This window comes from Erpetoichthys calabaricus, chromosome 5 (assembly GCF_900747795.2).
Source record: "Erpetoichthys calabaricus chromosome 5, fErpCal1.3, whole genome shotgun sequence".
NCBI lineage: Eukaryota > Metazoa > Chordata > Cladistia > Polypteriformes > Polypteridae > Erpetoichthys > Erpetoichthys calabaricus.
Window position 1 is genome coordinate 125,436,353 of NC_041398.2, and position 17,069 is coordinate 125,453,421.

The following is a 17,069-nucleotide window of genomic DNA, read 5'->3' on the forward strand; positions in this document are numbered from 1 at the left end:
GTGTCAGAGAGAGGGCGTGTAGCATTGTTCATAATGGCACTCAGTTTTGTTTTGTTCTGTTCTCTCCTTTGCTACAAGCTCCAGGGGCTCCAGAGTGCTTCCCATAACTGAGCCTGCCCCTTTAATTAGTTTGTCGATTCAGTGGGCTTCTCTTGAAGTGATGTTACCTTCCCATCACACCACATCCCACGGCGGCGGAGCTCCAGAGCTTACCAGTTGTGGTTAAAACACTAAAAGAATTAATAACTAAAACAAACATAAAACAAAAAAAATCTGCAAATAAAGTCTTAACTGTGTTATTCATGAACAGATTATCACCTTTCTAGTTTGGACAGGAACCTCAAATGCTATAGCTATAACTGACATAACAGATAGTGATATGGAAATGCATGAGATTAGACCTTTTTTATGTCCAAATATTAATAGGACAGTTATTGTATCACATTTATGGTACACTGACATGCTATCGCTTGATGATGTCTTATAACTGGTTCTGAGTCCCATTTTGTACACATTTTGCTCAGAAAAATAGCTGGTTAACAGAATTCTTAAAACCATATACAACAGTTGTCTGTCTCTACAGTGCTGAAGTAATGAAAAAGCCATGACTGCAATCAATGGGCTAATCTATTAATAGCCAAACAGAATTCGGTGGTGGTGTTGGGTTTGCTTGGACTTCAGATGAAAATAGCAATAGGCAAGAAAAGTGAAAGGGCCCATAAAAACAGTGCACCATATAGTTGTTCCCAAATGGAGAAGATGCCCCATTTTGCTTCTCTAATGTCCCATTAGAGGTACAAGTGGGGAATGTGTTGAAACACTAGAAGTGACTGAGCCACTGAGGAACAAGCTGACTGTCATTCCTTTAACATATATTTCTTTTCCAATATGCATTTGGTTTACATCATTTGCATTAATTGCAAAATAGTACCACTAGAGCACATCTCTCCATTCCCTGTTCTCTCAACCTATCAGTCAAGGAGAGCATTGTCATTGCTTGTAGACTTACAAATACGTTTTCAAGATGTGATGGATTAAGTTTTACATTTTGTAAAAGGCCTGTGTTTTTTAAGTTTGAGACTTGAGTGGTGATTTTTTTTAAACATTATTGTTGATGACTCAAGATGAATATTATACTTGAAGCAGAACATTGTAGGCTCATCTGTGAAAAGTTGTAGGTTTGGAAATTGATTCAAAACCAACCTTTTTGTTAGTTAATCATTTTGCCTTGTTAAGTTATGAAGAATGAATGCATGTCCAACTAACTGCAAATGTTATCAGTATTTAAATGAAAGAGATGTTTGAATTAAGTTTAGCAAATTCAGTCTTGAATTTAAAGATGTCTATAATAATGATCACCTGTGATGTGGCAAATGCTAATGTGTTGATAAATTTCTATACTTTTAAAAGTACAGTGCTCCCATGAAATTTGTCATTGCAGCTAAGGCACTGGATTGTAAACCACAAGGTCAATGGTTTAATTCCCATCTCCCATTCACTTTGTTATTCTGATAAACTCACTAACCTGTTACCCCATTCAAATAATACCTCATTCATGTGCAATATACATATATTGTCAGACACGCAAGTCTGCAAACTGTTTTTAAGTGTTCTCTTAAAGTAAGAATCCAAGAGAAGGAAAAAAGAGTGAAACAACTGTGGACTAATTTTCCCTCTTTGCTTTTATAGTGGAGGAGGACACCACTGATGGTCACTAACATCATTTTCGTTCAAGCTCACAGGAGTACTACCCCTGGCATTTATACAAAGAACTGAAACACTGGAAGCCAGCGTTCATTTGAGGACCACCTTCAAAGACGGGCAGAATATATATATATATATTGTCTCACACACACTTGATTAGGGGACAACCAACAGGCCTGCTGGTGTGCAAAAGAACAAAAGATGGGGATATGGCATGAAGTACTAATGCCTCTCTCCCTTTCTTACCAGGAAAACAGAGAAATAAGAATCAAGTCTTTCGGAAGTCCACCAGTGCTTCATAGAAGAGTTCGCTTCCCCATTTACACCACTGACTTCACCTCTGGTCCCACTTTGATGACCTCATTTCAGGCCCCTGATGATGACGTCATCTCCGTAGCCTCCTCTGCACGTCAGCCATTTCCTCCGTCAATGTACTTCCTGCCACTACCTCATAAAAAGCCTGTATGAAGATTGTCTTGTTGTCTTTTGTATGCCTATGCACCATTTCACCGCATTATCAGTCGCAATTGATAGCTCAAGAGCCAGAAATATTATATGGGGAATTCCTCCAACCTTAATCTGTTTTTTGTGTCTCTCATTTCTTCACTATACATATACATACTCACACACACACACTCACTGTCCACTTTATTAGGTTCACCTTGATAGAACTGGGTTGGACCCCTTTTGCCTTCAGAACTGCCATTAGTCTTTGTGGCATAGATTCAACAAGATGCTAGAAACATTCCTCAGGGATTTTGGTCCATTTTAACATGATAGCATCACACAGTTGCTGCAGATTTGTCAGCTGCACATCCATGATGCGAATCTCCTGTTCCACCACATCCTAAAGGTGCTCTATTGGATTGAGATCTGGTGACTGTGGAGGCAATTTGTGTACATTGCACTCATTGTCATGTTCAACAAACCAGTTTGTGATGATTTCATCTTTGTGATATGGTACGTTATCCTGCTGGAAGTAGCCATCGGAAGATGGGTACACTGCGGTCATAAAGTGATAGACATGGTCAGCAACAATACTAAGGTAGGCTGTAGCATTTAAACAATGCTCAGTTGGCACTAAGAGGTCCACAGTATGCAAAGAAAATACCCCACACCATTACACCATCACCATCAACCTGAACTGTTTCTACAGTTGCCAGTTTGAATCCTATTACTGCCAGAAGGAACTCTACTCCGTTGGGCCCTTGAGCAACACCCTTAACCTGCAATTGCTCCAGGGGAGCTGTACAATAGCTGACCCTGTGCTCTGACCCCAAGGGGTATGCGATAAATACATTTTGTTGTACCTGTACAATGACGATAACGTTGAATCATTTCATTTTTTATTTGTTTTTATACAAGTCAGGATAGGTCCATGCTTTCATGTTATTGACATCAAATTCTGCCCTACTTTCCGTATGTCGCAGCAGAAATCAAGATTCATAGAGTGGAAGAGGAGCTGTCGCAAGATGACTGACATACTGACATCACTTCTGAGACTACTGCCACAAGTCATATCACTTCCTGTCTCTGGAGTACTTAATCAACACAACACCCGGAAGCCGGTGTTCAATTATGGAATAACTTATTGACAAATGGTTCTTCTACATAAAGTAAAACTAAACATTATGATTGTGAAGCGTCACCTTATGCAGATTGCCCCAACAACCCTTTTTTACCAACTTAGATGGGACCATCATTGAGACTTTTTTCATTGTCCTCTTGTGTCTTCACATTTTTGTGTTCATGCTATATTTGGAGTGATGCAATATATGCATGTTTAACTTTTCACAATACCTATAAGTCAAAGTTTTTTACCACATGGAGGAGCAAATCAAAAGTAATCTCATATTTATCACATAAAATCTGAAATTTATACAAACATGATGGAGTGGTATTGTGAACATCACACGTGGTAATTCTGAAAATTTCCATAGCATATAAATGTAGCATATGTTGTTATCTGTTGATTGTTCCAGCATTACAGCAGTTGTGGGTTGTGTATCTTACTAATGTTTTTAGATAGATAGATAGATAGATAGATAGATAGATAGATAGATAGATAGATAGATAGATAGATAGATAGATAGATAGATAGATAGATAGATAGATAGATAGATAGATAGATAGATACTTTATTAATCCCAATGGGAAATTCACAACTGTTAATTCACAAATGAGAATTAAACTGTAAAAGCAAAATTTCAGAATTCTTATTTGCTATAATAGCATTGGTTTTATTGATGAATAATACAGTATAATCCATCTCCACATCAACAAACTCACTTAACCCAATTTTATGGCCTTGGGAGTGCAAGGCAAGAACCAGCTATAGACAGGACAACTGCCCGTCACAGGACCAAATCACATTGGTCGTGTTCCTGAATAAAAAGAGATCTCCTGTCTTTTAAGTATTCTTATCACTTTATTGTTTCATTCTCTGCCCACAATTTCCACCTTCTTGTCTATCATCCCACTTTTGGTTTCCTCCTCTCGTGATGTCTATATGCTATACTACAACATTTACTAATAAAGGGCAATTAGGAATTGTCAGTTAACTTACAGCATGTACATCTTTGGAATGTGGGATGAAATGCTAAGAATTTTAAGTTCTTTCTTTTCAAGGGATGGGCTCTGTTTACAGAATTTGAAATACTCTCTAAAGCTGGTGAGAAATGCAATGGCCAACTAACTCAGATAAACTCTAATAGCCTTTCCAGGTGCCAAATCTCAACTACAGGTACAATTCCGTTACAACGAAGTGCCAGGGATTTAAAAATTTTTTGTTATAATGAAAATTTTGTTGTAATGAGATTCTGTATTTGTTGCTATAGTACTTTCTTTAACTTGTGTCCAGGAGTTTGCAACCATTTCAATAGCTTATTTCGTGTTAATTTTAATCTCCTCCTGTCTACAAGTTATGCTGACGAAAATTTTTCTCAGCATTTCCTTGTGATAATACATTTTCAGGGTGCGAATGATGCCCAAAATCAATGGCTGAAGCAATTCTGTGCAATTGGGTGGGAGGAATTCAACGCGAACATTATCTAAATGTGGAAGCATGTTGTGGGCAACACAGTTATCAATCAGAAGCTGAATCATCCTTTTGTTCTTCTTCATATCCCCTGCCCTCCGCCCCACAACACCAAATGGGAACATCATGCTGAAGTGCGTCCTAAAACGTAATTGTTGCGTCTGTGAAAGATTGTTTGTCTGGTGCCGAGGCATGGCAACAGCAGGCTCAAATTGCTGCAGTGAAGATCCACAGAAGCGAATCCTAAAAGATCGTGGTCGCATTATAAGTCTCAGTTTTACACCCCAAAACACAAGGCTGAGTCTCAGTACTTTAGCAAAACCAGCTTTATTCCGCTTGAAACAGGAATAGCACGGTTATTTATTGTAGCGGGATGTGCAATTCTCCTATAAACAGACACAGCAATCAAACAGGGTTGTGACCAGGTTAGTGGCCAAGTAATACTGTTCCCTGAATTTACAATGTTCCTTGCATCAACCATCGAGATCTTTTCAGTTTGCTTCAGTGCAGAGCCGCATCAGAGCTGTGAGCCTGCTGTTGCCCTGGCAACAGATAAACAGTCTTCCACAGACGTGGTGATCGTACTTCGGGACGCTCTTCGGTGTGTTGTCCAGTTGGGGAAGGTCCCAAACCTCACATTTTCTTGAATGAGTGCCGCATTAATAGTTTCTTGAACGAGCATCACTGAACCACATAAAAACTGCTTTTTCGGCACCTTCAATTGCAGCAGTTCGCATACATTTGCAACTTGAGATTTTTTTTCTTTTTTTGCTCTGTCTTTCAAGAAAGTTGACAGTTTTAATGGTGAAATTCCGAATTCACTGGCAACATCTTTTTTCTTCTTGTCGCAATTGAGAGTTGCAAAAATTTAAAGTTTTTTTTTTCTAATATGAACTGTTATCGTTTTTTCGTGTCTGCTGTTTCTATAAGAGGGTGACAATGAGATAAATTCCAATGGATGTTTTTCAAATGTTGATGAGCAATAAGCAAAAGGTGTAACTGAAAACCACCAAAAACAAAATAGCAAAAAAACTGTACGAGGAAAGTCAGAAGAAAGTAATTTTTTTTACAATGTTTCTGTTTGGGGATCGTTGTGCTCAAATGAGCTGCGACCACAGAACTAACTGCTCTGTGGATGATTCATTCAAACATTTCAAGGTCACCTTATTGTAATGAAAGCATCTGCTGAATGTACTTCGTAGTAACGAGATTTCTATAGAGTCGTGTCATATGGGGAAAACTGTCGGGACCATAAAAATGCTTTGTTGTAATGAAACTTCGTTGTAAAGATATTCGTTGTAACAGAATTTTACCTGTATTTTGAATGTATTTTGAATGAGGTGGAAATGTATGTTTCACAGGATGAACATGTGGCCAAAAAAATAAAATAAAATTGCAGGAATTGTGTGATGGTAATAAAGTCAGTATGAATCAAAACCTGTAAAGAATGTTTCCAGCACTATGTTGAATCAAGGCTGCTCTGATAGGCAAAGTGGCTCCTATCAGATACTAGGCAGATGTACCTAATAAAGTGGCCATCAAGTGAACTTTAAACAGTTAGAAGATTAGATTAAGACTGAGAGTTTAACACAGCAGTGGAGAAATATTGACTAATTCCTAAATGACCACTTAGTGTCATTTAGTATTACATCAATTTCCCACCATTTTTCTATTCATAATGAAATATGAAACTACATTATAGCATTTAAAAAACTTCTGAAAATTGGTGATGTAGACCTTCAAGAGAGACCAAACAACATATAATTAATAAAACTGCTGATAACCCTTTATATTAGGTACTGCGAAAATGCATCTATTACTTATTTACTCTTATGTAACAAGACCTTAACAAAGTCTTCTTTGGGTCTTCATAACACATACAAAGCATCAGTAAAGTGTTCAATTATCTCTGCAACGTGACCTGGTAACAAAATTTCATTTTGGGGAGGCCTGAGGTGGCTTAACTCAGACACATTTCTCTTGATATTACATACTGTACTTAGTATAAAAAAAACATTGAATCCTTCATATTAAGAAGCAATTTTACCATCATGCCAATATGCCACACTGCACAGAGATGAATAACCTATCTATTGATATTTGAGTGTTACAAAGACCAAAAGAAGCCTTTGTTAAGGTCTTGTTACATTTGAGTAAATGAGTAATAGATGTATTTTTGCAGTACCTAAATTAAAGTCTAACCAAAATGTTTCACTTAAAGAATTAAAATACAGTATATATGGGTGGAGCAATAAACAATGCATCCAAAACTCAATATCGTGTTACATGAAACAGAGAAGCTTTTAGTTGGATTCACTACATTTTTTTCTGCCTCTTCTTATCTAAGTAATACAAGATCCTTTGGGAAAATATGAAGCTGCTTATCATTCACTTAAAGGATTTAAAATCACCCATGGTTTTAATAAGCGCTAAAGAATAATACAGTTTTACAGAGCACATATGAGGCCTCACTTTAGATGGTCATCAGCAAGCAAAGTTATTAAATATACTACAGTTCAAAAGGTTCCAATTCCGGGGAAATTTTTGTGTTTTTGATAGAAATGAATACTTTTTTTATTAAGATACCATTAAATTAATTAAAAAATAGCCTAGGCACTACTAGTGTTTATAATAGCTATTGCTACTTGAATTGACAAATGTATTCATTTATTATTCACATAGACAGCAAAGCCCCATTTTCAGCAGTCAATACTGCAGTGCCCTAATAGTTAACTCTCCTAGCTCTTCCTTAATTAATTATGTTTAAAAGCTAAATGGTTATTAGAGAAGCCTTTATAAGCACAACTGAAACCTGTAATTCTGTTCAAAAAACGAAGTACAATTCTGAGTTTTGAAAATGGCCAAAACAAAACAACTTTCTCAAAATGAGCTTCAGGCTATTATTGTTTTGCAAAGTGAAGATTATTCCATGTGACAGATCTCCAAGAAATGGAAGATTTCACACAAAGGTGTCTACTTCTGCCTTGAGAGAGGAGGACAAACTGGAGCTAACCAGGATAGAAAAAGAAGGTAAAATGAGATCAACATGACAGAGTACATAATTCACCTTTACATTTATATACTGTAAATTTAAAAACAAACAAAACTCAGCAGGCTCATCATAAGTATAGATACAGTATATCTATTGTGAGTGCCATAGCAGATGTACAGGCATTCCAGCTATCATATAGGGCAACTGCATACCCGACCAGGACACCATGAGGAAAGAAAATGGATATTCTAGCCGGGTTGGTTATTAGTACCTTTTCTATCGGGAGATCATAGTGGAAAGACAGAGGTTGTCTGCTTCCTGGGGTCATAAATTCCCTTGATACATGGGGTGGCAGTATTCATTTGGTGAAGCTCCCATTTGTACACCTGCAGAGCATGGTGGAAGTTGTAGCTTGAATGGTCAGCCCTTTTGGGATACTTGGATACCGCCAGGAGGCGGTGCAGGGGAATGTTGTCCATAGTTTGAGGGGCTTCCACCTGGCCCAGATGTACTTCCAAAGTGTAATGTTGTGGCACTAGAAATGCTCCCGGGTCCGGGATAATAGAAGCCACCTTGTCTTTGTCAGGGAGTCAGAGTCAGGAAGAAGAGGACAGCACTCACTGTGGAGGTGGATGGATGCATTTGACTTATTAGATTATACTGTGTGGACTGACCTAAAAGCCTGTCAAGGTACTGTTATAAAATCATTTTAACTTGGAACTGTGTCTTTGGCAGTTGTGTCGGGTGATTGGGGCTTACTGGCTTCACCTAGAGTCCACGCTATATATGAAATAGTGCCATTCATGTCTCTCTCTGTCTCTCTCTCTTCTGGTTATGGTTGTATAAAGTTAATTTACCGTGATGTGCACATAAAAATTATAACCACTAGATGGCAAAAGAGTACATATTATCATTTTATTTAGTGGTATAAGTTGATATTGTTAAAACAGTGTAAAATTGTTATCTTAGTATCTATGTTTAACTTTTTATTTATTGCAGCAGGAAACATATATTTACATGTTATGTTTTCATTTGGATATTTCAACTGAAAAATTAGGTAATTGGATACTCTAAACTCGCCCAGTGTGAGTTAGTTTATGTGCATAAGCCAGTATAGGCACTATTATCGTCACCATCTGGATGGACTGATGAATGAAAGCACTCTTATATCTAATGGGATTATAACAAATAGAGGTCAGAAATTATGTTGTATAAAAGATGTATGCTTTACAATTATAGTTTATCATTTAAAACATTCCATTCCTGGACAAGTGTTTGCTCTCCATAACGTCAAATTTTGAATTAAAATGTCATGTAATGGATGTCTTCAGAATCTCCAGTACAAGGTGTGCTCAATTCTACTACTGAATTCTGAGACTCTTTATGTACTGCAGTGAGCCTGAACTTTAATTATTATCTCTTAGTTTTTCAATACTCATTCTCAGTCATGGAGAGCCAAAGTACAACGCATGTTTTATTTAAAGGTCAATTACTCTTTACAACTGAACTCTTACGCTTAATTAGAGTGCTTGTTTGAAGATGCAGAATGATTGAATTTTATCACAATGTGAACACTTACTGTCTTTTTATTTAGCCTCTGTGCTCATGTATGGCTTTTATCAAAATAATGGGTTAAGAAAATCAGTGGGTGGCTTGTAAGAAGGAAAAACCAGGCAGAGTTGTGACAGATAAGTGACAGACATCGGGGAAATAAAAAAAACGGCTAAATTGAGTCTTTAAATTACTTAACTGTTTTCAGCAACTGTTCAAATGGAATGCAATTCTTAAAGTATTATCAAGAAGATGTCATACATTTTCCAGTTTTTTTTTTATTATTATGGGAAATTGAAACTTAATGCAGGGGCATTTTCAATTCACCTAACAAGTGCAGGAACTACTTAATTCCAGCTGCCATGTAATAAAAGACAGGTAGGATGCTGGCACAGTGGTTGGCCTCATGTATCCGGTTCAGAAGCCAAGCCCTGTCTGCTCATTCTCTCAGTGTGTGTGTGTATGTGAGAGTTTTCCTTCAGACAATCCATTTTTTTTCTTCTATATTCCCAAGAACATGCTGGTTAGATGATTTGCAGACTCTTAACTTGCCCAGTGTGAGTGTATACATGAGTGAGCCCAGCAATGGACTGCTGCCTCATCAAGGACTCTTTTATGCCTAATGTTATTGGGACAGGAACTGGCAGCCTGTGAACCTAAGTTGAACTCAGCAGGACTCAAAATGTTATGCAATAGGAAGCAAAAATCTTTATTTAAAAGGATAGTGAGAATGAAAACCTTTAACTACCTCACCATCGAGGATTATGCGTAAGGAATCTCCTCCTGTACATTTTACATGGTTTCAACATTATGAAAAACATAAAAAAAATGATATATCTGGGATATCACTTACGGTTGTGCTGAAATTTCATGCAGGTGATAGAAGAGCTGGGGAAGATGAGTCTGAAGGAGGGTTTCAAACTGCAGGCACAAAGACACAATTCCCTGAAAAACAGCACAAGAGAATACTTTTTATCTATAATCTCCATAAATTCATGTTTCTACTGGTATACTTTGAGTACATTAATAAATGCTACAATGATAAATGAGCACACAGTAATCACTTTTACTCTGATCACTGAGGCATGGCATCAACATGATGGGTTCATTTCCATTATCATGTTAATGGAATTGGAAATCCAGTTTTATTAATGGTCAATTTCTACAGTGTTTGGCCTTGTGGGAATTTGAGTTTTGGTGTGTCTAGGAAGGGGCCCTCCCAATGCTGCAACAATTGGCTCCATCAAATGACCCTGAATTCGTTTAAGCCGATATGTATAATTAAAAGGAACTGAAAGTGAATTTAGGAAAACCAGGCAGTTAACAAAAATACATCTTTTTGAGTTGCAGTGTGGCCTGTCTGTAAATATTCTTAAGAAAATACAGCTCTTTGACTAATGATATCTTCACAAAATTGAGATATGAGATTTTCTGAACTCATTTATTCTAATGTAGGGTCATTGAAGGATCAAACAGAAGGTAGTGTCCAGCCATGGATAGAATGCCAGTCCATCACACATGCTCACACACATAGCCTCCTCACACATGCTCATTCATATTACCAGGCAAATTTACAGTCATTGCTACACCTAATCAGCATGCTTTTGTGAAATGGGTGGAAATGGGAGTACCTGTAGGTAACTCTCCTAATCTGGGGATACTGTGTGTCAGCTCAACATAAACAGGAACTACCATCAATTGTTTATTGATTTAAAAATATGAAAAACATATTAGTAAAGTATATTACAGAAGAGCAACCAATAGTCACTTACTGAAGACGATGATGAAATGGAGTGTAGCCTGAAGAAGTAACGCATGTACATTTCCCGGAAAACACTATATAATCTGGGAGGTTCATTGTAGAGAAAACATAGTGGAGCAACTGTAATAAAATAAAAAAAAAAGACATTGGTAGAGTGAATTTGCAAAAATAAAAACAAAATATAGCCAAACTTGTTTAATCCATTTCAGTGTCACAGGGTGCTGAAGCCAATCCTGGCAGCAGGAAACAACACTGGATGGGGCACCACTTTATTATACATACAAACTCACACACCAATTCATATTCGCACAGGGACAATTTAGGAATCAACAATAAACCTAAATGTTGAAAGAATTACTTACTGTACTTGACAATTATTAACTTATATTAAAAAGAAAATCATCTTTATTCTTTCCTAATAAAACTGATGAACATGCAAAAAATTACTGAATCCTGCCTTCTGCCCTATACAATCAGGATAAACTCTGCAACACAAACACACTGCATTGGAATAAGTGGGCTTGAAAACGAATTAACCTGCAGCTGTCTGTCATAGGGTCCTGTGAAAGCAGAGTATATCCTGGCACAAGGCAGGGACCCCTTCTGGATAGGATGCCAGTCCATTACAGGTCACACTCATGCACACCAGCATGCACCAATTTGAAAGATAGAACAAATCTAGACTACACAAGCCATGAGACAAAAGCAATGTTGAGAAAGGTCACTTGAACACAAAGCACTGTGCCACCATAAATCATTGTATTATCTATCAAAATAATGCCTGATTTTGCATTCTTTTATAGAAAAGGCATGTCATATTAAACTTAAGATGAAAAATGGGTACTGCAATTATTTTATGTTATTCTATTATAACATGATTTGGAGCAAAATGTAATTCTTTTAGAGGATGGCTGTTACATTACAACATAACCAAAGCATCTAGTTCGTATAAGCAATCAAGAATACTAAAAGAAAGTGATGTCTGCCAAATGAAAAAGAGCAGGAATTATTTTTTTATTTTTGTAGACCCAAGTAACTGTGCATTTCTAAGCTGCTGCAGTTGCATACAGAATAACAGACAAGGTAAAAACTTGAAGAAACTACACAATTTAAATACCCTACCATCAAAAAAGATAAAACAATTTTCCTGTCCTTGTTTGTGTGTCTCCCTCCGTTTAAAAAGTCACATCCAAACTGAAAATCAATAATTCTTTAGTAAATTGAAAAATATGCTAGTACCGGTATTTAATTTCCAGTGATCTCTGGTAGTAGGCCATTTTGTGTTAGTTTACTCAATTTGTACCTAAATACGCGTGGTACTTACTATATCTTTAACTGGTGACCTCGAATTGTATTAAGTGAGTTTGAGAACATATAAATATATGTACTTTTTATGTAGGAGCCACATTAGTGTTAAGTTTATCCCTTGAAAAAATAAGCCAAATGCATTCAATGCTTTTTAACAACAAAAAATGTTATTACGTGTAACAGAAGCATGAAAGTACCAAAATGTCAACATAATCACAGTAGGAAAGGTATGTCTAGTGTTCACTGGTGTAGCGGTGCAGATTTAGTGTATGTGCTTCGTGTTATATGCTTTAAAACAACCACCAACACAAATAGCTGATGTTGAGACATTTTTTTGTAATATTTTTTCTGTTCTTTGTGCATGACCTACATGATCAACAAAAAAGATTCTACCACAGTGCAAGACGTAGTGACTTCCACAATTTCCCTGTTATGAACATTGACAGTTGGTGTATTATGAACATTATTAAGTGGCATATGTGTTTCTTGTCCATTCCACTTGACTGCAGTCATTTTACCTTTCTGCCACACAACTACTGCACTATGCTGCAGCTTGATAAGTTCACATGACCACAGTCACCAAGCATATTATGGTCATACAGTGAGTGCCACATGCATCTGTTTTCCTGAATTAAAATCTCATGCAAATCAAGTGAGATATAGAAACTGTCCTGCGTTATACAGGTCAAGCAAATTGTTTGCCAGTGACAGCAGTGATGATGTATCAACGCCAAAATGACTATACTTGTCATCCCACTTGGTCCCACAACCAGTCTAAAGTATCGAGTTTCAGATTCACCCACAGCTTGCTTCGCATAGCATGTAGAACATGATACCAAGTCATTCCCAATTGGATGGGATGTACTGTACAGCCTTCCCTTTTAACCCATGAGACTTTCATCTGTATTTATGCCACGATCATGAACGTACACGCCATCTGCATTTTTTTGACGATCGCCAGATACCCTTCCCACAGTTGGAACAGTTTCAGTGCTAGGTTTCATCATATTAGCAATTTGTTATTAATGAAGTGCAAGTATTTCATAATGAGTGTAACAGCCATTTCATAGTTACATAAAATTCATAAATATTTTACTAGATGACAATGCATATGGGAGGTTCCTATAACCCCCCATAAGTAGAATTGAATTGGTATATTCTTGCCATTTCTAAAAGCTCTGACTAAACTTTATTCTCAGTTAGTTACCAGCCTTGCCATGTGTAAGGTGTAGAGGGCACAAGGTTTTAAACTGTGCTCGTGCCTATGGGCCTACGGGCCTTCTGAGTGTGTGAAGTAATTCGTAAGATTACGTGCTTATTTAAGTGCAGAACCGTATGCTTAAAGCGTACAGAAGAAGAAGTTAAGGATCTTTAAGTATAGAATAAGAAGTAAATAACTTTTAAGTACAGAAATAATTAAAGTTTCTCAAGAAAAGCCAAGTTTAGAGAAGATACATTTTTCCTTTTTTTTGCCTTTTATTCTACGTGTGTAACTACTTTTTTCTTTATTCTTGTGTGGATTATTTGCTTTTAATTTTCACAAAATATTGTTAAAACAAACTTTTGGACTGAGAGATTTCTTTCAGCATGCATTTTACCCGTGCTTGATCTCACCTTGTACTTCGGCGGCTACAATGAGTACAAAATGACATGCACTGAAAACTTAATTGAAAATGGATGTCTGCAACAAACAGTATGTGGACCAGTACCATCTCTGGACTGGTTTACCCACTATGCCCTGCAGTATCCTGAGACTGAAAAACACTCACATGCTGCCAGCAAATGTGACAAACAAAAGGTTTACTGTGACTTTTGTGGCACTGCTCAGCAAAGTGTTTTGTTTCAACAACTATTTTCTCCACCTGATTTTCCTGTAAAAACTGTATATACTGTAGTCCAGATAATATGACCAACAGACATCTTTAGACAAGGGAGGTAGGCAGAAACTGGAGTGCTGGAGAAAATGTACAATGCCTTCAGAAAGTATTCAGACTCCAAATAGCCTTATGCTAAAATCTTTTAAATTATTATTTTTTTACCACATTAAGCAACACTCAGTACCCGAGAGTGACAAAGCGTAAACAGCACTTTAGTAATGTTTACAAATTTATTAAAAATAAAAAACTGAAATATCTCACTGACGCAAGTATTCTGATCTTTTACTCAGTACTTAGTTGAAGCACCTTTGGCAGCAATTCCAGCCTAGAATTTTCTAGGGCATGACACAACAAGCTTGACATACCTGGATTTGGGGATTCTTCCCTGTAGATCCTTTCAAACTTTCTCACGATGGATGGAGACCATCAGTGGACAGCTGCTTTCAGGTGTCTCTAGAAAAGTTTAAATGGGTTTCATATGTGGGCTATGGGTGGGCCACTCAAGGACATTCACAAAGTTGTCCCTAAGCCACTCCTGTGTTGTCTTTACTTTGTGCTTGTTGGAAGGTCAGCCCTCAGCCTAAAGCACTCTGGAGCAGGTTTCAATTAAGGGTATCTCCGTACTTTGATTCCATTCAGTTTTTTTCCCTCCTGGACTAGTCTCCCAGTCCCTTCTGTTGAAAATCAACCTATTCGCACGATGTTGCTACCACCATGCTTCATCGCTGGAAAGGCACTGAGCAGGTGGTTGACTCCAGACATGATATTTAGACCAGGAAGAGTTGTGGTTATTATAAACTTCTTCCGTTTCAGGATTTTGGAGAGCACTGTGCTCTTGGGAACCTTGAATGCTGCAGAAAGTTTTTAGCAGCCTTTCCCAGATCTGTGCTTCAATACAATCCTGTCTCTAAGCTTTGATTAACATTGCCAACTGTGAGATCTCTTAGACAAGTGTGGGCCTTTCCTAATCTGTCCTATTGATTGAATTGACCACTGGTGGACTCCAGACAAGGCACAGAAACATATCAGTGAAGAGTAATTGATTGGGATGCTCCTGAGCTAGTGTCATAGCAAAGGTCTGAATACTTCAGTAGATGTGAGATTTCAGTTTTTTATTTTTAATAAATTTGCAAAAAATTCTAACATCCTGTTTTCAGATTGTCATTGTGGGGAACTGAGTGTTGCTTAATGAGAGAAAAAATATATTTTAAAGATTTTAACGTAAAGCGGCAACATAGCAAAATGAGACAAAAGTGAAGGGTATGAATATTCTCTAAAGCCACTGTGGTGAGAGACCGTGAGTGCATTTGACCCCAAAAAAGATGTCCTATCCACTGTACCACCAATAAACAAATAACCTCCAAAACATATTTTGAGGCACATTTCATAAGTTTGCATCACAAAATGAGGCCAGTGTAAGATGACATCTCACATCTTGCATTCTCAGTGCATTCTCCCCGATTATAGTTGACTGATAAATAGTATTTTATAATTCATACAAAAAAGTAGCTCCATGAACAGGAAAATGCAATTCCCCCCAGTTTTAGCAATAGTAAATGTAGTCAAGTGAAGCTAGATGGAAGTCTCCATGAAGGTTTTATTTTGTTTTGTTTTGTTCTGTTGTCTGTGTGCATATTGGAGAGAAACCATGCTGCATTCATTGGCATTGTATATTTTGATTGTGGAACATTATGTTCGTACAGCTAGTTCAAGCTGACATTTGAAGGACTCATGAACATTATCCCATTGCATAAAATAGTGCAAAATGTACAACTGAGAAACTGGAAACAAAGTGACTTAATATTAGTTCTGTGAGCAATGCACTGAAACTATGAAACGTTTTCATCCATAACCCAAGGGTTCTTGTCATCCCCGCAGATTATATGGAAAGAATTCCACATAAGTCAACTTAGTGATTAGAAACAGATTAGCAGACAGATGTGTCACAAAGGGTCACATTAGCGTGTATCCTATTATTTGCCAGCTATTTGTCAGGTATCGTTCACTATTTAATTTTTAATGATTACAATGATTGTAACATTGATTATGCTGCTTGTTCTTGCTGCCTAAGGAGGAGGGCTCACTCAGTATTCAGCAGCGATTCTGAACATGCACTAGCTGGCTACAAAAACTGGTATTGTGAATAATAAGATGGTCTTTACTGCCAAGAACAGCTGGATGCTTTTGGACTCCCTGGTTAAAGGAACTTTTATAACTAAACCTGGCAGCAAATTAGGCAACTTCTAGTCAGAGGGGAGGTGAAATGTAACCAGTGCAATTGTTGGATTCCGCTGCCTTGATAATGACAAATTACATGACTCATTGCAGACATTTTAGCAGAGTTTCATATTTCCAAATATCAAAAATTTGCTGCATTTTGACAGCCAATAAACATGCTGCCTGACCAAGCTGGTGCCTGTATGAAGGTTTTCCCAGTATGGTGAGTTAAGTTGCAATCTCGACCCATTTATTTTCCTTTGCCAGTTCTTTAGTGGCACAACAAATATTAGATATCAAACAGATAAGTCTCTCTTCTGTTTGCACACATCGAAACACCCATGTTCCTTCTTTCCCCAGGACCACTTCTGAGTAATTGTCAGCTCACACACACAAACACACATAAAAGCTTTCCCCTTCAACTTAAGACAAAAATCAAACCTGTTTAATTTTCTTAAGGTGAGTTGCAGGCCAAGTCTGACCGAGTCACAAAGGATTTCAAATTACTTGACCCTGGTGGTCATAGGAGTATGCTGCAATTGCCTCGACCCCTTAAGAATTACGTAAGTGAAGAATGCAACTGAAAATCAATGGCAAAGTTGTGTAGTGCGATAGGGGCTT

The 17,069-nt window shown here is 37.4% G+C and overlaps 1 protein-coding gene across 1 annotated transcript in view; it reads right to left on the bottom strand.

The window, feature by feature from the left end:
• tbc1d19 (TBC1 domain family, member 19) overlaps positions 1 to 17,069 on the bottom strand; it is a 168,427-nt gene that overhangs the window by 8,452 nt on the left and 142,906 nt on the right. Inside the window, exons 17-18 of the mRNA XM_028802001.2 lie at positions 11,057 to 11,166; positions 10,138 to 10,229 (exon numbers count right to left, since the gene is read on the bottom strand). Coding sequence (XP_028657834.1) covers positions 10,138 to 10,229; positions 11,057 to 11,166 — 202 coding nt within the window. The remainder of the gene's footprint in view (positions 1 to 10,137; positions 10,230 to 11,056; positions 11,167 to 17,069) is intronic.